General features: G+C 40.8%; 4 protein-coding genes across 4 annotated transcripts; all 4 read left to right on the top strand.

The window, feature by feature from the left end:
- Positions 1-245: 245 nt before the first annotated feature.
- LOC137267631 (uncharacterized) lies at positions 246-1916 on the top strand. Its single transcript, XM_067802114.1, has 3 exons — positions 246-734; positions 881-1070; positions 1324-1916. Exons 1-3 carry the CDS (start codon positions 246-248, stop codon positions 1914-1916), a joined length of 1272 nt encoding a protein of 423 aa, XP_067658215.1.
- A 3614-nt stretch (positions 1917-5530) lies between these two features.
- LOC137268284 (uncharacterized) lies at positions 5531-6326 on the top strand. Its single transcript, XM_067802828.1, has 2 exons — positions 5531-5570; positions 5941-6326. Exons 1-2 carry the CDS (start codon positions 5531-5533, stop codon positions 6324-6326), a joined length of 426 nt encoding a protein of 141 aa, XP_067658929.1.
- A 4823-nt stretch (positions 6327-11149) lies between these two features.
- Positions 11150-12108, top strand: LOC137268300 (uncharacterized). Its single transcript, XM_067802849.1, has 2 exons — positions 11150-11189; positions 11582-12108. Exons 1-2 carry the CDS (start codon positions 11150-11152, stop codon positions 12106-12108), a joined length of 567 nt encoding a protein of 188 aa, XP_067658950.1.
- Positions 12109-17125: 5017 nt separating this feature from the next.
- On the top strand, positions 17126-19067 carry LOC137268248 (mediator of DNA damage checkpoint protein 1-like). Its single transcript, XM_067802785.1, has 2 exons — positions 17126-17162; positions 17824-19067. Exons 1-2 carry the CDS (start codon positions 17126-17128, stop codon positions 19065-19067), a joined length of 1281 nt encoding a protein of 426 aa, XP_067658886.1.
- The last annotated feature ends 1879 nt before the right edge of the window (positions 19068-20946 follow it).

The raw sequence follows: 20946 nt of genomic DNA, 5'->3' as shown, positions 1-20946 counted from the left end.
ATTTCCCAATAAAGTCGTTTATTATGTACGCACATTTTCCTGGCTATTTGATTGGTCCAGAGGCGGTCACGTGACCGTCGACAGAAAAGCATATTGACTCCAACCCAGGTCCGACCAATATTCGTATTGACTTGAGTTACTAAAAATAGATTTTGAGAGACCCGGATGAGGACTTCCCTATGATTCAACCAATGAGATAGCTTTGCTTGACGGAATTCCCGATACGCTTCATTCGTAAAGCTGAGATGACAGAAAGTAAACAAACTCGTTTTGCGGAACTTTCGGATACTGAAAAAACGATTATTTTGGAAAATGTTGAAGCCAAAAACACAAAGAAGGCCACTTCAACGGCGATACGTGTTTTAAGGGAATACCTGAGCCAAAAGGGCAAAACTATCGAATTTGAAAATCTCACCCCTGAAGATCTTGACGCTATTTTATCAGAGTTTTACCTAGAAGCAAGGACCGAAAAAGGAGAAAAATACAAAAAATCAACGCTCATGGCCTACAGACATGGAATACAGAGGTACATCGAAAAAACAAGACCTGACATTGACATAATACGAGGCGCAGATTTCAAGACATCAAGCAAGACTTTCAAGGCGATGGGAAAAGAATTGAAGCGCACTGGATTCGGCGAAGTAAATCATCATGCCCCCATAGCCGACGCAGATCTGATTAAACTGTACGACTACGTTTGCAGTGATGACAGTCCCGTATTTCTACAATACAAGGTGAATAGACAAATACAAAAATCGTTATGTAATCAAAATGTTTTTGATGCACTACACTTCAATGTATTTACAATTTTAATGAGTATCAATATTGATCAATCATGATTCTATAAATCCATTAATTAGACCTAATATTTGACGATCAGGTGTTCCTGGATATAATGCTTCACTTTGGAAGGAGAGGGAGAGAGAACCTGGCAGCACTAAGGGTAACAGACCTAGCGGTTACCACGGACGCTGAGGGAGACATGTTTGTTTACATGTGCACGGACGAACAGACTAAGAACCATCAAGATGACGGAGACCGTGCTAGAGGGAGGATGTATGAGAAGAAAGGTATGCAATTTTATTGAACACATTATTTTGAATGTAAGCCAATATGATTGTAAACACTGAAAGGATACATACCACAGTTACAACAAATGACGCTGGCGAGGCAACCGTGACTACAAATATCAAGGGACGTCACTCTCATTCAATTTCCTTCGGCTGTTTTAAGTTTTGATAAAAGCTTGCTCAAAGGTTCAAATCCATAAAATGTTACATTATTATGCACTTTTATTCAAACAATTTATTCATTCTTTTACAGACAATACAAGATGCCCAGTCCGTTCTTATGTGAAGTACATAAGACTTCTGAATAAAAACTGCCCAAAGTTGTTCCAACAACCGAACACGAAGATGGAATATAACCAGCACTATTATCCCATTGCCCTTGGCCACAACCGTATCGGTTCAATGATGCCAAATCTGAGCATCAAGGCAGGGCTCTCCATGAAATATACTAATCACTCACTGAGAGCGACAACTGTTCACGTCTTGGACGCAGCTCAGGTCCCTTCCCGCCATATTATGACCGTGACTGGACATAAGTCTGAGTCCAGCCTAAAAACATACACTGGCTACACTGATGAGAAAGCCAAGAAGAAAATGTCAGCAACCATAGCTGAGAAAACCTGTGATGCTGCCGCGCCTGTTGATGATATCAATAACTTCCTGAATGATGTTGACTTTGACAGACTTCTGGAAACAATTGATGTTCATGAAACTACTGACTCTGCAATTAAGCCTAATGTGCAGATGCAGAGCAGCATGGTACATAACTGCTTGACCCGAATGCCCGGACCTGTAATGCATGGCTGCAATGTTACTATTAACTACAATTTCTACCAACACCAGTAAAATGAGCTTTGTATTCACAGTATTGTTGACGTAAGGTTATTGGTTTGTAGTGGAAATAAAATTACTTTTCTTGACTGAATGATTATGTTTTGGTTTTTAGAAGTTCATTTTCTGTAATTACATAATAAAACAATTATAGACTGGTGAATTCGGTCAATACCTGTTTTTATGTACCCGCGAAAAGCAATATTGACCGAGGACGAAGTCAATATTGCTTTTCGCGGGTCCATAAAAACAGGTATTGACCTCATCACCAGTCTATAATTCTATAGTATTGCAGGTAACTGAATTACCTATTTCATTTGAGACGTTGTAGAACGAAAGCGGAAAATCTAGCGATTATGGAAAGGTTTTGCTTTTTCACCGATCGGGTGTTTTCAAGTGAAATACATAGTATTTCTTGCTCGAGAGACGCTGATTTTCATGGGCAGGTTTTTGGTGTACAAGTTAAAAAAAGTTATCTTTTCCCGAGTTCCAAGCAATGTTACTCGGTACATAGTGCACCGATTTTGATAAATCTTCATAAATTTTCAGGCTGAGGACAAGTGGGCAATGGACATCTGACAATAGTGGTGAGAATTCCCTTATTCGTAGATCAGTGAGATGTTGCAAACATTTAGGTGATGTCAGCAAATAGTCTGTTGGTACAGTTTCCCTAAAATTCAGAAAGGTCAAGGAAAACAAATGATGATGTATGTTTGATTTATTCTAAATATTGCTACAAACTGACCGATACCAAGAAGGACACTCGACAGATTTCCCTCAACCATGGTGCCCGTGACCATGACCATGGCCGTGACCATGCCCGTGTCCATGGTGACCGTGTCCGTGGTGCCCATGTCCATGTCCATGGTGACCATGTCCGTGACCATGGTGACCGTGCCCGTGTCCATGGTGACCGTGTCCGTGGTGACCATGTCCATGTCCGTGACCATGTCCATGCCCGTGTCCATGGTGCCCGTGACCGTGTCCATGGTGACCATGTCCGTGACCATGGTGACCGTGTCCGTGTCCATGACATTCAACCATTGACAAACACACCACTGCAGCTGAAAAGCAATAAACAGGAGGAATTATTTCGAGAATATCAAATTCTCCGCACAGAAACCACATCCATCTGTAACGAGAAACATTAAATAGTAAACTTTTCTGAATCACTTACCCAGTGCCACAAGAAGAGTCACACTGAAATACTTCATGGTTCTTGATAAAACAAAGAGAAGAATGTCTTGTGAGTGACTCTGGTTGAATGATGTTAATTGTTTTTCAAGTGTCATATTTATACCAGTACATCCACATAAACGTCACCATGACAATCACCCCTTTTGAAAATCCTGCGCTATCACTACATACACAGCTTCCATAATCCACTCGTGACCAAAGCTGTGTAAGGTCATGTGGTTACACCAGTGGTGTGGAGATTAAGGTGGCCTCATACAGGGACACTCTGTATGACCGTCTGCTGAAAGTTATCGGTTGGTAATGACCTGCTCTACAATTCATTGATATCAACCAACAAAACACATTTCTTAAACTTACACGACTTGATATACTGTCTTTGATTTTGCATTCCTTGTTCTTTTAATTAGTCATTAATGATGCATGATTCTATTTCATTGTCATTGCATTTACATTGTACTGCTTCTACTTCTGTTACAGTCTCGGCCTCTTCGCCTCTTCACGTGAAAACACCACGTTATCCCGTTAAAAAACTCATCACGTCGCACCTCCGCCATGAGCTTGATGAGAGGCTAAACCGTTTGACCATCGTTGATCATAAACATGATGTTAAATTTCTAGGTTGGGTATGATGGGAGGTGATGATGTGCTCATCTTAACATTTTCCATCTTGGGGCCACAGTATATATATTATATACTAATATCCGCAATCATTTATCAAACGAACTGTGTTTCCGGTTGCTTTGTGTGCTAAATATGATCCATACTGATAAATACTCCCTATGATTCATATTGATGAAAACTCCCAAAGATTCGTATTGATGGATACTCTCTATGGTTTATATTAATGAATACTCCCTATCGTTCATATTGATCCACATTGATGAATACTCCTATGGTCCATATTGGTGAATACTCCCTATAATTCATATTGATCTACATTGATGAATACTGTCTATGATTCATGTTGATGGATACTCCCTATGATTCATATTGATCCATATTGATGAATACTCCCTATGACCCATATTGATGAATGCTCCCTACGGTCCATTTTGTTGAATATTGCTCATGATCCATATTCACGAATACTCCCTATGATCCACACTGATGGATACTCCCTATCATCACGTGGTGATTTTGATATTGGTGAATTTTCCACGATACGTAATGTATGAGTCTCATTAACCTATTCAGACAGTGACATACTTTTCAGCCGAACCGAATTTTCACGGGTGAAAGTGAAAATAGACATCACAAACAGCTCTGGTAACACCGACTTCCAATTCCTTGTTTCATAAGAAAATGATATTTGCAAAGAAATTTTAATGACATCGTATTTCTATATTGTATTGTTTTGTTTGTTTGTTTGTTTTGTTGTTGATTGCTGTTGTTGTTGTTGTTCTTTTGTTATTTGCGCCTATTCAGTGCAGTTTTGTAACGTACAATGAGATTGATATAATTTAATTTCCCTACCAGACCGTCAAACCTTTCTAGCAGAAGAGCCTCACTTTGAGATTTCCGAGATTTCAGGTTTATCAGAGCTCGCTGTATGTATGCAGTTAAACGAATTTGTCTGGACCAGTCTGGACTGGTTATTGCACAAAGTTGAACAGTAGGACGGAACATAGTCAACAGAAAACGAGACTGTTGTGTAATCAATCTTAATGGTGCATAGTTTCGATCAGCAGATCCTGTCACTTAAAAGTACGCAAATCTGCACAGCCCTTTTTCGTGCCTGAGATCAACTACTTTGCTTAAGCATTATTGCAAATCGTTTTGCAGTTTAGGACCACAACACTAATTCGTTCCAAAGTACTGTATATTTAAAATATATAATTATTCTGCAATGTTCTATGTCATGTATATCACAATAGTCAGACAGTGGGGGGTCTACGTTGTTTTTAGCAATATTCCGGCAATATCAAGGCCAGGGACGCTAGATACGAGCTTTCACACATCGTCTTCACCGTGTCGACGGGACTATAACCACTGGGCTACCACATTAATAGGTATTTATAATAAATATTATGTACTACATTTTCTGGTTGTGTATGAAATTATCTACCTTCAGCTTCACGTTCTATTAACTACACGACACCAGATGAGTTACATGTTTTCACAGCAGTGTTGGGATTAAAACAGTTAGATACCCATGGGTGGAGTTACCAATACATCACCTAATACCAATACACGTTATCAAACATGCTGCTGGAAGCCTCAACTACACGGTGAGGGCAAAGCCAGTGCTTTCACAAGCCCTGAATCTGTATAAATGCCTATCCAGCTGTTAGAGCACAGTAGCTCCTTGCTGAGAAGAAGGCGGGGTAGTGAGTATGAGAACTGATTAAGAGATACAAAAACATTCGTGAACATACAGTATATAAGCCCAGGTCATTGACATTGTGTCATATACTGCTGAGATACACAACACAATGGCAGACCTATCGTTCGTGATCCGTGCTGTAGTCATTGGTAAATATGCACTGATAATTCATGTTGATACATGCATAAAGTTTTCTGTTTATCCTTTTTAATGATAAAACCTTGAATAATTCATGTTCTTTCGTTGCGGTCTAAATCAATGGTTTGTGCTATCCAGTTTCTGTCCTGTTGTTGTTTAGTTAATACCTCTCGCGAATCTTGCCTGACAGTTTCTAAACGATTCTTGTAGTGACAGTTTTTGCTGTTTTCACCACACATTTTCCTTTTTAGCTTTGTATTTTTCCCCGTTACACAAACATCTTAGTCAAGTAATCAAAAACATGTTTGAGGTATTTTGCAGTTATAAAATATGTAAAGATATTATCGATCACCTGACACGTCACGTGGTCTCCACCTGCAGGTATGGTTCTGGCGGTGACTCTGGGACAGTTCGGTTTGCCAGGGCTTGGCGGAAGACCAGGATTTGGTGGTCTTGGGGGAGGTAACCCACTCCTCGCAGCTCGTGGAGGCTTTGGCGGACTTGGTGGAATTGGTGGACTCGGACTCCCAGGACTGGGAGGGGGGTTCCAGCAGCAACCTCCTCCACCCAGCAACCCCCAACCCCAGGCTCAACCTCTCGGCCAGGACCAGAAGAAGCTGGTCGACCTCCTTGCGAACGTCATCTCAAAGAACCACGAATACAAGCACCATCTGGAACACAGTGACAATAACTCCACCGCCCCCCAGAAGCCCAGCAGGATTCAAGCCATCAAAGACGCTATTGCGCTTCATAACAGGATGTACTGATTCTAATGCTTCTGATGGTTCATTACATCAAATCATCTCATCTTTGCTTAGATTTTATATTGTAATTTAACTGTACTTTGTGAAAGATACGGACACGTTTTGCTGGTACCACTTTTAGAAAGACCAAAACTGGGCGAAAAAGTGAGTAGGGTTGTCGGTCACTTTCAGAAGTATTCTTGGAATTTCACAGTATGGACAATAAGAATTGGACTCACTCATCGTCTCAGCGCGACTGAAGGCAACGCACAATAGCTATTTGATATCTGGAAGATTTCAGTTCCAAATTATTTGAAAATATGGTGTATCTCAACAAAGTTTTCATACTTTTGTTCATATCATGGCCTCGTGGTATTTTTCACTAGGTTAGATGCTTCTGATTAATTCACTAAGAGTAATCTATGAAGAAGCCTGAGTGCACAAATGCTTATAATTATGTTCTATGTGAAAGCATAGTCACACGGTGCAAATTTCGGATAATATTTGTAAAATACCAAAATAACACTCATGTTCAACTATACAGTCGATATGGTAAAAATGTTGTCCGAGCGGCCATCTAATAAGAACATGGTCGCCTTGTTATGTGTGCGTCGGTGTTTAGGTATGGAAGCCCTAAAGAGACATTGTCGTGTCGTCGCCCTGACGAAAATAAGCAATGCGTGTCAAAATTCACTTGGTAACGCATCAAGGTTCCTTTGAGGATTCCATTCATAAGACACATGGTTTATAACCACCAGTTATTTATCGTTGAGGTCATTTGGTGTTATACGATAAAGCGACATTAATTTGGATTTCAGCTGTTTTTAGCTGGTGGTGTCACTGAATAACGATAAAGCTAAAGGTCACAGAGTCAGGGTCATGTTTACCAATATGGCGGTCACCCATTAGGGATATACAGCATTGTCGGAGTTCATGTTGCCCGATATATTTTCCAGTATATCTTTCATGAGTCATGCTGTATTATTTCACTGTTACATATTTTCTAGCCGTTGTTGTACATTGGAAATGTTTTATCATATAGACGTTATAGTTGTTGAGAATTTTCATGTTCATGAAAATATATACGTTGTCCTTATATTTCGTCCTGCGTTTTCTTTATATACTCCTGTAAAGCTGAAAATTTAAGACCGGACAGTATCAACATGAAACAACCACATATTGTCCACAGGCATACTTTCACTAACAAATGATCTTGATGAAAGACTGTTTTCTAATTTCTAACAGCCCTGATTCATCGAGTTCTCATCGATTGGATATAAGCGGGGACTTGTGAGAGAATTACTTGTGGTCATGTTATGGGTCAATAAAGATGCCCCTTGAGTATCTGTGTCTTAGGTTTTATTCTGAAAGATAGGTTGGTATACACTAATACACATTGAAACATGTTTTAGTCAATCGGTCAAGTAAATCGACTATTTTTACAGACTGGCTGAAGTTTCACACCGTTCCTTATACGATCGAAAAGGTTGGAAAGATCTTCACAGTGCTTAAATTAATCATTCTGCATTAAGACTGAGTATGATTGTGTATATCTGTAAACCCCTGGCATACATACAGCCATACACAATGAGGGAGGGGAACCTGGAAGTATGGTGTAACGACAACTTAGAAGATTATGTCACACACAAAGAGCTATTGTGAATTTATGATTTATGCACTCGGACAGAAACCTTTCAGTCAATATATCACAACATATATTGCAATATCTCTTAAATTATTGTGATATATCTCAATATGAAAATCAGGGCAATATCAAGCCCTACCGGAAAGGACCCACTCACTGCAGCCACGTGGATAATCACACATCGGAGCCATTGCTTTCCCCAATACCCAGTCATTCCTATAGAAAAGGGGATGACAGTGGAGTCTGAAAGTTAAATTGTCCGCTAGGCACGTTGAAAACACAGATTTTATATTCTCCACTTGGAGAAGCCGATTTCTGGTGTCCCTCCTTGCTATTACTGGAATATTCCGCAAAAAAATAGCGACTCACTACAGAAAGACCAGTTTCCTGAATATAGAAAACCACAGTACATTCCAAACACTCCACTGGTGAAACCGTTACCTTTGCTGGTTTGCTGGTGCATTGTTTGAGAGGCTTTCTGTTCTCGTCACAGGTATTGTTACAGGATATTTATATAGCGCACATATCCACGCAACATGTGCTTGCTCAAAGCGCTGGTTTTTGTTTCCCAGATCATTGGATGTCAGTCTAAGTGTCACATCGTAGTATCAATCTCAACTCCCTGGGGAGTATACAGCTGTTGCTGCCACTAGGCGCACCGAGTTTATTGTGGCTCTGTCATCCTAACGGGGTACCCAGTTCACAGTAGGTTGGACTGGGACACAAAGTGTCAGTGCTCTGTCCTTACAATGTTAGCCGATTTTTAGTGTTGGCACTGAGAGCGTCCTAGCACGTAATTACTCGGCAGTTGTACACATATATACTGTGAAATACAACCGGTAACGTTGCAATTAAGATTCGGATTAATAAATGATCAATGAGCCAGGAGTTTGTTGTCTTGTCTCGTTATGGCGGGTGGGTGTACTTTTAAGTCGCTTTTAGCAACATTCTGGCAATATCAGAGCGGGGGACATCAGAAACGTAGACATTGTACCTATGCGTAGAATCGAACCTGGATCTTCGGAAGACGATTGTACTTCATAATTTGATAAATTAGTTTGAGTTATACAAATTGTATTCGTACTCTGTGTGTGAAAGTGTTTGGCAGTTATCATATTATATTAATGTAAGTGACCATACTGTTTAATAACGCAATCAACAATGTTCCTTCATGAACACGTCAACATTTTAATAACCCCAACAGTAGCAGGAACAACTATCCTCAGCGTTAGGTCACACTTGATGTTCAAACCCAGGTCCCACAGCATGGGAGACGATAAAAGCTGTGAAGGTACAATGAACAGCAAACAATAAAAAAACAGGGCCCCGTTTCACAAAACTCTCGTAAGCCTAAGGTCTCGTAACGTTCTCGTAACATTCCTACTTCCTATGTTGCAGTATAGTGGGTACGAATGCTACGAGAAAAGTTACGAGACCTTAGGCTTACGAGAGTTTTGTGAAAGGGGCCCCTGGTCATGCCATGTGAAAAACGACCTACAGATTATACAGAATATAAACGACCAACACCGTAAGGGTACATAGGCATTGGCCCTTACTGCGGAAAATTAATAAATTAAGCCCCGGTTTAGTTTCCAGATTAATGTGTAAATGTTCATCACATAAATACGATTTATTACTCGCCCGTGGAAGATACTGAAGTGTAATATTTTCACTTCAGTATTACACTAGTGTAATACCTATGACGTCAAAATGGTTCAAATTTGTGACGTCACAATGCTAATGTTGATGTCGCGATTTTACTAGACCTTGCTTGACTTGGAAGCTGAGAGTGCTCACATGGTAGGCAATTTCGCCGCAGTTTCTGCCAATTTATGTTGGCAAGTAATAAACAGAATACTAAACTCGCTTCCGTGAAATACCATTTTCATTATACTCGTTAAAGATTTACTATCAAAATCGCTTTCGCTCGTTTGATACCAAATCATTAACTCGTTTGATAAAAATGGTATTACACGGAAGGTCGTTTAGTATCCTCTATTAACATGGTGAAAAAAGCCTGACAGTTACGCACACATCAATCAACATATCGTATTTTAAAGGTCTTACAGGTATCAAAAGTTTATGACCAAATCTCCTATGTGTGTAGGAGGTGTTCAGACAGGCTGTCGGTGGGGATGCATGTGTTGGCTTTTATTAAATCGCCAAAGACAGAGATGCTGTGCCGGAGGTATTCAAATGACATAAACCGGAAACAAACAATACTCGGTTCAGACAGTCTGAAAACAAGACAACTTATGAAGTTAGGATACAATAACGCACACAAGACCAGTTCAGGCAGCATGAACACGGCCTTCACCGTTAGGGTACAATAAAATATAATATACAATGCCAGTTAGGATACAACACCACACACAAAGCCAGTTCAGATAGCATGAACACAACCTATACCGTTGGTAGACACGTGTCATCGTATCTCTATTGCGAGATCGATGCTCATGCTGTTGATCGCTGGATTGCCAGGCCCAGACTGGAATATTTACAAGTCGCCGCCGTGTAGCTGGAATATTGTTGAGCAAGGCGTAAAAATAAACTCACTCACTCAGTCAGTCACTATGGCCGAATCAAACAGAATATCAGTTACAGATTTGACATGTCGTCATTAACATTTGTCAAGAGTTCTGCGGCGTGTCAATTTCCACGCAGAGTTACAGATATTGTTAAAATGGTCCCAACACATTTTTTGGAGGACGGTTTAAAAACATTAAGTTACGCTGTCTGTTTGTGTTTATATCACAGGCGTATTTTACAGCACATTTGTCCAAAATGAATGTTGAAATGTATCAGTTCTCTTTCTAGAGAAGACTGCAGTTCCTAATTAAAAACCCACATGATGCCATTTCAATCGTCTTAACACAATACTGACTACATGAAGCAGGATTAAACCACGTGTCACCAGTAAGTAACCAATACTTCCTACTCCGAATCCATCCTGGTTGAAAAATACAACATACAAGGTTAGGGCCGTACCGTCACTACAACAGCCCCTACCATGTGTAGGGAAATGTGGGCATGTTTGACGGTGTGTTGCATAGTATCTGAAGGAAAAGCTCGTTAACGGAACTGTAGTTGTATGTACATTGCAGAAATATCTGACTCTGCAGGTGCTAACTTTACGGTATATATTCCCTTTACCGCAGTTGTGAGATCATCGGAAAAACCTTAGAAGACACTGACAAACACCATGGCCTTCAACACGAACTTCATTCGTCTCTTTGTTCTTGGTGAGTATTTCATTTTTAATACGTCAGAATTTGTTTAGCATACTTTCACATGTCGCATTTTATGATTTAACATTTGCGGTTGCTTTAGTTGAAAAAAAATTAGCAACAAGAATACTCCATGTGTTCATGTGATTTACTACCTGTTTTCTTATAGATCAACTTGCAGCTACGTGAGAAATACATAAACATTTGTCAAGTGTATAAATTGTGTACTTATGGTCTGTAGACATAAACCAAGTAATTAGAATAAGATTTCGTTGTGTTTAGTTACGTTAATGTTACTAAGCCATCCGTTGATTAAGTGCGGTTGTGAGTTCACTTACCAGTTTTTAAAGATACTTGCTTTTATCGAATCATTAACATCCTGCTTAGACAATCTGGATATTTTACAGGGGCATTATTGACCGTGTCGATGGGACAATTCAACCTGGCTGGCTTTGGTCAGGGACAGAGACAAAACTTTGGAGGAAATCCCTTCCTTGCTGCGGTGGGAAGACCCGGAGTGGGAGGACCCGGAGTGGGAGGACAGAGATTTGGAGGACTTGGGGGCCTAGCAGGTCAGCCTGTATTTGTAGCAAGAGGCCAGCCTCAGTTTGGAGCAGGAGGTTTCGGGGCAGCTTTGGGAGGCCGAGGATTTGGAGTGCAACAGGGTCCAGGAGGCTTCTCAGCCTTGGCCGGAGGTTTCCAGCCGCAACCCCAAACAACCACACCTCCACCCACAACGACGCCACAGGACCAGAAGAAGCTTGTCGATATGCTGGTGAATGTGATCAGCAGAAACCACGAGCTACACATGAAGAACGAGAATAAGAAAGCCAACGAGGCAGGGTCCACGGATGGATCAGCGGAGGCTGATAAGAAACCATCAAAGGTCCAGGCTATCATGGATGCAGCAGCTCAGTACAACGCTGCCCATTAAACGGAGACGTGACATGGGTCCCAAATCTTGTGTTTGTTTCAAGGGATTGATTAATCTGTTTGCATGATTTACTTTGAATATACGTGCTGTTCCTGCGCTCATGGTATTATTGTCCAACCTAAAGTTTCCCAATTTCAATCGTAGAACATTAACAATCTTCAAGATGAAAATTTTCTTCAAGTACATCTTATTTGACAAAATCACCTTTTCTTCAATTTAGGCATTTAGTTCCTTATCCCAGTGAATTATTTCATTTGAATTCAGGAAACTGATTTTATATTATGTAAGACCTTCGGGAATATGGGTACTAGAGGAAGAAACAAGCTGTCTACATTAGGTGAATCGCTGTATGTCTATTGGAACACACATGGTATTCAATGTCAAGAGCCAACATATAACATTCAGGTAGCTTTACACTGATCACCTACATTTGATCATATTTGTATATTTTGTATATCTCATCATCAGAGCCTAGTGGTTAAACGTAGCCTAGTGGTTAAAGCGTTAATTTCTGACCCGGAAGGTTCGGTTCCTCACAAGGGTACAGTTTCTGAAGTCCTTTTCTGGTTTCCCCCGCAGTGATATTGCTGGACAGTGTTAAAAGTATTGTAAAACCCAACTCACTCACTCACTCATTATCATCAGATTCATCGCTATATTCAACAGATCATATGAAATATTTATAACCCGTCACAGTCATGGTGACGTCACGGGACGTTGTGCAATAAACTTAGAATCTCAACATGATGAAATATTTTCCACATTTTTTGTCAAATACATTTTGAAGGATTCTTAGGAATACTCGTTTCAGTTTACCAGTTAATTGTTACTTTCATGACAAGTCTTCCAGTGTTTGCACTGATTCATAATGATTAAGGTCATGGTTGTACCACACACATATTCCTCCCTTCCCCCTTCTGTGACATGATATTCTATGTTCATTTTCATGTATCATTACAAAGACAGAGCGAGTGCCTGGTGTGAATAAATCATGTGATTGCTTGTCTTCTTTGCTTGTCTTCTTTAAATAAAATATCGTGCAGAAGATACGGGTTCCATTCCCAACACAATATGTGTGGGTATAACATGTGAAGTACTTTCCTGGTGTCGCCTGCTGTGATGTTGCTGGAATATTGCTAAAAACGGCGTAAAACCTTACGTTAATTTAGGAGTAGTTTGGCTACTGGTCGTTGTCATGACTGACAAAGGTGACTATGGTCACACATGTCAAAGAGTATATTTTGTAATGAATATAACATATAATACTTCAGCCGCTTACTGTTTTGTACGCATTACCCTATTGTTCATACTCGTTACTCATTGGCTCTCTTCTATCGAGCATGGGGTAGCTGTCAGGCCTAGAGCTGCCTATGGTTAGAATAGCGAATTAAAGGCTTACAGAATGACCGTATAAGTTTGCCTGTAGGGTACGGCAACCAGAGTAAGAGTACAGCAAGGTGCCCGTTGTCCATTCATGAATGGGCCTCTGACCTCGTGTTACATGTTTCTGGCGGTACGTCTACACTAGCGACGTGTATGTACCTGAAATAGAAACCACTTTGTGGAAGAAATACTTGCAGGTGACAAAGGACAAGGCTGTTTTTATGTCGTCTCCGACGCTGGTGATTTTTTGTATACTGATGTGCAAAAAACATAATCTTACCCTTTTACGATCATAGAATACACGTCAACTTCACCGACATGTAATTAACATTTTGTAAGTATTTTAAGCTGCCGAAGAAAAGCGAAAAACATATGGGGATATATAAGTTTCAAAGATCTTAATCATAAATGTAATACAATAATAAGTAACACAATTTGTAAGTTGTAAGTTGTATACTCCCCAGGGAGTTGAGATTGATATTACGATGTGTCGTTGATAGTGTTACCCAGTGATCGTGGGAAAAAGTATCATAGTTATACGCTATATAAACATCCCATAACTATAGTAATAACAGTATCTTTCATTTTTGTAAAATGTTTTCCGCCAGCTCCTTCACGTGAAGATGAGAAATCAGTAACACATACGGATGGCAAATATGAGAAATGGGTAGTCATCAGATCGAAATGTTGTTCGTAACCTTGTTGAATGGTAATATAATCCAGTAAATGTCAAAACATGCACGGCATTTTTGTTGTATTTTGACTGTTGAAAATAATCTTGAAGGGGTGTAAATGGTTTGGATTTGTCACTTTGATGGCACCCAAGAGAACTGATATGAAGTGACAAACCAGTGCTCATAATCAGGGTGAATCGAAAGCAGGAGTTTCGAAAGCAGGAAAATCGGATCTTGAAACGACCGAGGGACACAACTGTGTATGGCGAATGACGCCATGATTTTGGGATCGAATTACTTCCGCGGACTGACATGTCACCACAGGGGTTATTTCCATTATGGCTGCTCCCATTTTGACTACCCGTCCAATACACAACCTATTCCAGTTAACTGTTTTTAAATGGTAGCTTTGGTATGAAGTGTATGTCATACAAATGTTACATTCAAGTTGTAAAGAAGCTTCTTTGAAGAGGCATTTTATGCTGATCAGGCTCTATTGATTGTACGTCACCGTATCAGATCATGCTCATGATGTCAGTCACCGGATTGCGTGGTCCACATTCGATCATTACGGATAAGTGTATTATAGCAGGGTCTCGGGGCCGTTTGTAAAACGAAGCATCGGTATAGGTCTTGTATAGCAGCTTAATGGTATACGGGAGGAATTTCAAAATTTGGCTATTGACTTCCTATTATAGTGTTGAGAATGCCACTAATGATTATTCATGTTCGTTGTGGACTTAAAACCTTTGGGTTTTTAAGGCCCGCGCACACGTTTAATACCATCAGTTAGTTAATCATGTGATTACGACAATAAATAAGTGCCATTTCATAAGTCGTGCTGAAAGATGAGCTTTGTCAAATCGGTCTTTCCTAAATGTTTGATTGAAGACAAATTTGTTGTTGAAAGAAAACGGGCCTTGAAACTTGTTCTAAAAATATCCAACCACAGACCGCTTAGCCGGATAATTGTGTCAGCGTTTGAATTTCCTTAAAGAGGCTGAAACTGAAGGAACGATGGCTAAACCACAGAAACTATTTCCTTTGTAAAACGTAGTACTGCACAGTATGAAAGTCCCAGTTTGTGTGGAGCCTGAGGAATTATGAGACATTGTAGAGAGACGGCTGACGTGATGACATAATATCTTGGAGTAGTTAAATAAAAGCGACAGCAAGCGTGAGTATGCGTTTACGCTGTTTTTATTGTTATTCCAAGATTATCAGTTATTGGGCTTTACAAAATGTAACGATGACCTCCGAAGTGACGAGACATGTTCATTATGTCAGTCACTGGATTATGTGGTCCAGACTGGATTCTCTAGTGATTCCTACAGCTGGAATATTGCTGAGTGTGGCGCAAAGAGAATTCATCACGGAATACTGTTATGGTATTTACAATAAAAATAATCATGATAATATTATGATATGTGTTTGAATTATAATAATGAGGACGTCATGGAAAATAAGGCTTTCAATAGGCCCATGTACAGAAGAAGGCCCTTAGAAGAATCACAGCCAACAAACCTGATCTTGCCAGTGAATTTATGTATATCATTGAATTTTCTGTCCCTTTTTACAGCAACGTGATTAGAAAGAGTTGGGAAAAGCATGATAAATATGCGGACCTCGCCTTTGAAATGTTTCGCTTACATCACAAGTACACTGTCGTCAAGCTCCCCATTGTTCTCGGTGCCCTTGGTTTGGTACCTCCTGATCTCTTGGCGCAGATCAGGAGAGTGCCTGGGTTCTCCACCGGGAGCACAGCCCTTCTGACACTCTGGATAATGCAGAAGGCTGCAGTGCTGGGGAGCCTTTGAAAAGTTCTTGGTGGCAGCGTTTCATTGGAGAAGTCCCATTCGCTGTCTGGGCTACGTGTAGACGGGGCAAGGGCCCCGAGTTGATGATAAGCCTTACCAGCTCGAGTGTGCCAGGATCACCCGAACCCTCTCTGCTGTTTTTTCATCTATAATCTGTAAAACAAGTGAATACAATATCTTTATCACTATTCCACCTGAAAATATTTTGAACAGTGTCTGGGGTTTTTTTTCATCAAAACTGGTATGTTATATGTAACTTAAACACTGTTTAGTGATTCAGTCACACAGACGCCTCGCCCAAGTAACACATTCGATAGTGTCATTAATCACATTGTGATATCACATTGTGATTTCTTTCTTGTTTTCTTTGTTTGCAAGGGACAGTGGGTTAGCTTAGTGGTTACAACGTCCCCTCGTTACACCGAAAATCAGGGTTCGATTCCCCACACGGGTTGCATATGTTAAACTCACTTATTGCTGGAATACTGCTAAAAGCGGCGTAAAACCACCTTCACCCACTCAGTTAAATGTATAATTGAACTAGTCACTGGATATTCTAGCGGGGAATATTTACCTTTGTAGAGGTTTCTGGTGGTCGCTCGCTCACTTCTTGGGAAACCGCATTTCACTGTCGCTGAATACTCTACAGTTAAAATGTATACAGTGTACTTAGATATTACACTATCTTCATGTTTATTGTGGACTAGTCCTCTTTCGTGCATTTAATAACAACTCGGCGGTCAGTACTATTATTTTTTTCTAATAATATTTTTTAGTGTCCTGTTACTGGAGAACACGTATTGACAAGTGACGCGAACATCCACACTGGTAAAGACTGTGCAACAACTGCGGTCTAGCTGTTAAGGTATTTATCTTGCAGGAAGTGAATGGATTTAGCCTCACATGCACTAGCAAAATATTTGTAGCAGTCTGATAGTCTCCAATCCAGGAACAACAACTATTGATGGGCGTACTTTGCAATTCCGTGACGATAAAGGGAAAATATCAAGCATTTCTTTAAATTTTAACATTGGGTGGAGACTGTATAGAAATGTGTACTATTTAAACGTCATGGATAAAATATATAAATACTAGTGCTTATCGTCCGCTTCAAATTCATTTCCATTGTCTCTGCTTGTCGTGATGGGTACAAAGGTTGTACTTACTCTATCCGTATTAGGTGAGTGAGTGAGTGATCGATGGTTGAGTGGGTGAGTGTAACATATAACTGTGTTTAGTGTTCAGTAAAGAGGCCACCGGCCCATTATGCCGGTACATACAACATGCTGTATATGAGACGATCAAGCGCTGTTAGATACCACATTGCATCAATTCAATTAAGAAATTGTGAAAACGTTTATTAGCTGCGAGAAATACATATTTAGCTACATTATTAATAAGAGAAACATTTTTAGATGACAACAATTGTACAAATTTATGGAGAGATGGAGAAGAAGCAAGGCCTCACGTAGCTTATAAATTTCTATGCAGAAGCGGTATTCAGGCTCGATGGTGGATACAATACAAAAGGGGCATAATCTTTCGTTTGGGTGATTGACTTTAGTTTTACGCCAAGCCTCAGTTTATCAATATTCCAGCAATGTCAAGGCAACGGACGCCAGAAATGGGCTTCACACATTGTATTCATGTGGGGAATTGAACCCGGGTCTTCAGCGTGAAGAGCGAACGCTTTTATCACTAGGCTTCCCAACCACTTCTACGGTGATGGTTAATGGACAAAAACCGCCGTACATAATTAATAAATTAAATGTATTACACGTGTTATTATGGGATGTGCTTTCATAAGTCTAAATATAAGTATATTTTGTTCTATTTTGTAGGCAGCATCTTACCACTTGCTTTGGGTCAAATTTACGGATATGCCAACCATGGACTGGGGAACAGAAGAGTGCAGCCCTTTTTCGTCCACCAACAGGTCGCACCACGACTCCCAGGTATAATGCTGGGTCAGAGACGTCAAGCCAATCCTCTTGGTGGAGCGTTTCGGGGCATTCCTCTTGGTGGTGCCAGTCCTTTTGCAGCAAGCGGGGCTGCTAGCCCTTTCCTCCCACAACAGAGTGTTCAGGGTGTAGGAGGAGATGCTGGATTCTTATCTGCAGCAACAACACCAACAACACCAACTCCACAATCACAGCCTTCTCGGGATCAGAAGAAGTTGGTTGACATGCTGGTCCATGTGATTACAAAGAACCATGAGGCAAAACTGAAAGCTCAAACAACACCTGCCCCTGTTGCCTCAGCCAGGAGTCACCCACAGCCTGGAAGTGCAGAGTCAAACAGTCATGTAACCGTTCATAGTCATCAGCAGAACCGACAGCCTAATGTACACGTGGCACCTCTAGGTCAGTCTGTTCGTAATCCATTAGCACAGGTACCTGATTCCCGGTTAATCAACAGCCAGGCGACAACTGTTCCTGATAGTCTTAGTACTTCATCTGGATTACCTGAAACAAGCCATCGATATGCTGCTGTTCCTGATGTTCTTAATTCCATGCCAGGCTCGAACCCAACACGTCAGAACCATCGCTCAACACACGCAGAACACAATCTACAAGTTATTAGTCCTTTGCAAAGCGGAAATGTGGACGTGCCACACAAGCCCAACAATCTGCCACGCTTCTTGACAGGCGAGAATAAGAAGACTACCCAGACAAGACACGTGAACTCAGCACTGCTGAAACCGACCCATATGTCAGTTGTGCCAATCAGGAAACAGATCCCACCTCCCTCACAAACTACACAACCAACCTACACTAAACCATTCACACAAGCGTTTCCGGAGAAGGAAGAAGATGAAGAACAGGTGGAAGAGGAGGAACCAGAGAGATCTCCACCACTTCCGGTTCCTTCAGGGCAGCGTCCAAATTTCACACAGCTCACCCCACCTAACAGTCAAATCCCTGCTCCTAGGCCTGTACCTGTACGACCCGTACCCACGACTCAGGAACCCATGGTCACCTCTGTATCTGCCTCCACCCCCACCACCATGCCTGTCCCTCGCCTCATCCCCGGGGCTATCAACCCGTTTGAGAACCAACATGTTGTCAAACCACCAGGCCAGTAGTCTCATGCGTCATCAACGCCGCTGTGACGCGATTACCGTTTCAAAGTTGATTCAGTAGGACTGTTATTCTGTTTCAGTGGAGAGCGGTAGCCAAGTGGTTGAAGTGTTCGCTCCTAAATGCCGAAGACCCGGGTTCGATTCCTGACATGTGTGATAGTGTCTGGTGTCCCCCAACATGATATTGTTGGATCACATCGTGTCAGAGGTGCCTCTTTAAAGCAATGGGTTTTCTTTAGATCCGGTGATTTTATAATCTCAGATTTGTGATATAAATAATTCACCTCCTCACGAACTATAGGTAGGGACGCCTCGAACTCCCTTTTGTACCGGGCTCTCCTCTAACACGTTACTACCTGAACTGATTCTTGCTGTCATAAGCACGGGTTGACACTTGAGTAGTGGACGAAGGTGCACATTCACAGCTATCTACTCAATACACATATAGATTGGGAAATTATAGGCCCACGATACACCTTGTACCAGTGAGTTTTGTTTTGTTTATTGAATAAATGTTAAAAACAAACAAGTGTCTATTTTGTTGCACAGTGTGGAAGATTGTAAATGACGTGGTTGCGATGTCATTACAGTGCGTCGTGAAGCAGGGTTTGAAATATTCAACCGAACTTTACAGGTGGGTGTGTTACTTGAAATATCACGAAGACAGGATGCAAAGCATCGATGGATGCGAAATAGAGAATGGGATTCTATTTATCATCCAAAATAATTCTTCATTAGTTTTCAATGAAAATGTTTGTTTTTGTTAATCCCGCTCCCCGGGTATATCATGAGTAGTTCCACACTGCTGGGATACGGTGCCCAACAATCAACCACGTCTGGAGACGATAAAAGTCTCTCACACAAGCATAGGTTGCTAGAGACCTATATTCTTAGCCCGAAGGGCGGTGGTGCAGTTAAAGCGTTCGCTCGACACGCGTAAAGTGTGAAGCCGTGATATTGTTAAAACATCAAGATTAGACTTTAAATATGGAAATAGAAAATTAAATATCATTGATAGCTATGTTTATTTAGGAATAGAATTCCATAGAAATAAATGAGCAATAGCAAATGCCACAAAAGCGATGTACTGTCTCTTAAAGAAAGCACGAAATGTAAATCTGGCACTTGATTGTCTCATGTCAGCTTTTGATGTCATGATATCACCAATCCTTACATACGGATCCGAAATATAGGGCAATGAGAAGCTAGAACTTATTGAACGTGTCCATTATTTAAAGTTTCTAAAAATTGCCTCCGGTCTTAGAAAATCCATCCAAAACTTTATATGGTTTATGGCGAATTAGGTAGAACCCCTTTAAATATAAGAATCTATGTCAATATGTTGTCTTTTTGGCATAAACGATCAAACTATCTCATGTGTTTTTCCAGTATATTAGCCATAACTACTAACAACACCCTATGGGATACCCTTGGTTACATTCCATGAAAAATTTGTTAGACAGAATCGGTTTATCCGACATATATACTCATGGAAACATTTAAGGGAACGCATGAAATAGCCGTAACTGTTAATCTTTGAAACAGTAAGAGAAAAGTTCATACAGATGAAAAGGCATATATCAAGTGATGAAAATCAATATCGGGTGTGTCCCCCATGTCTCTGGAGAACTGCTTGGCATCGTCGTGGCATGCTGCGAATGTGTGTACGGATGGTACCAATCGGAATTCTACGCCATTCTTCCTGGAGAGCCACGAAAAGTTCATCCAAATTGTTGGGTCGAACAGGTCTGTCCCGAACATTGCGGCCAAGAACATCCCAAAGATGTTCGATGGGGTTAAGGTCAGGACTACTAGCCGGCCATTGCAACACCCGGACACCCACAGCCCTCAGTCTGTCCCGACAAAAATGAGCGATGTGAGG

Source organism: Haliotis asinina, chromosome 16 (assembly GCF_037392515.1).
Source record: "Haliotis asinina isolate JCU_RB_2024 chromosome 16, JCU_Hal_asi_v2, whole genome shotgun sequence".
NCBI classification, from domain to species: Eukaryota; Metazoa; Mollusca; class Gastropoda; order Lepetellida; family Haliotidae; genus Haliotis; species Haliotis asinina.
This window is presented reverse-complemented; position numbering and strand designations above follow the sequence as displayed.

Coding starts and splice junctions, on each gene's coding strand:
- LOC137268300 (XM_067802849.1), top strand. CDS start 11,150: ATGGCCTTCAACACGAACTTCATTCGTCTCTTTGTTCTTG. Junction 11,190..11,581: donor CATTCGTCTCTTTGTTCTTG/GTGAGTATTTCA, acceptor GATATTTTACAG/GGGCATTATTGACCGTGTCG.
- LOC137268284 (XM_067802828.1), top strand. CDS start 5,531: ATGGCAGACCTATCGTTCGTGATCCGTGCTGTAGTCATTG. Junction 5,571..5,940: donor GATCCGTGCTGTAGTCATTG/GTAAATATGCAC, acceptor CTCCACCTGCAG/GTATGGTTCTGGCGGTGACT.
- LOC137267631 (XM_067802114.1), top strand. CDS start 246: ATGACAGAAAGTAAACAAACTCGTTTTGCGGAACTTTCGGATACTGAA. Junction 735..880: donor CCGTATTTCTACAATACAAG/GTGAATAGACAA, acceptor TTTGACGATCAG/GTGTTCCTGGATATAATGCT. Junction 1,071..1,323: donor GAGGATGTATGAGAAGAAAG/GTATGCAATTTT, acceptor ATTCTTTTACAG/ACAATACAAGATGCCCAGTC.
- LOC137268248 (XM_067802785.1), top strand. CDS start 17,126: ATGGGTACAAAGGTTGTACTTACTCTATCCGTATTAG. Junction 17,163..17,823: donor ACTTACTCTATCCGTATTAG/GTGAGTGAGTGA, acceptor TCTATTTTGTAG/GCAGCATCTTACCACTTGCT.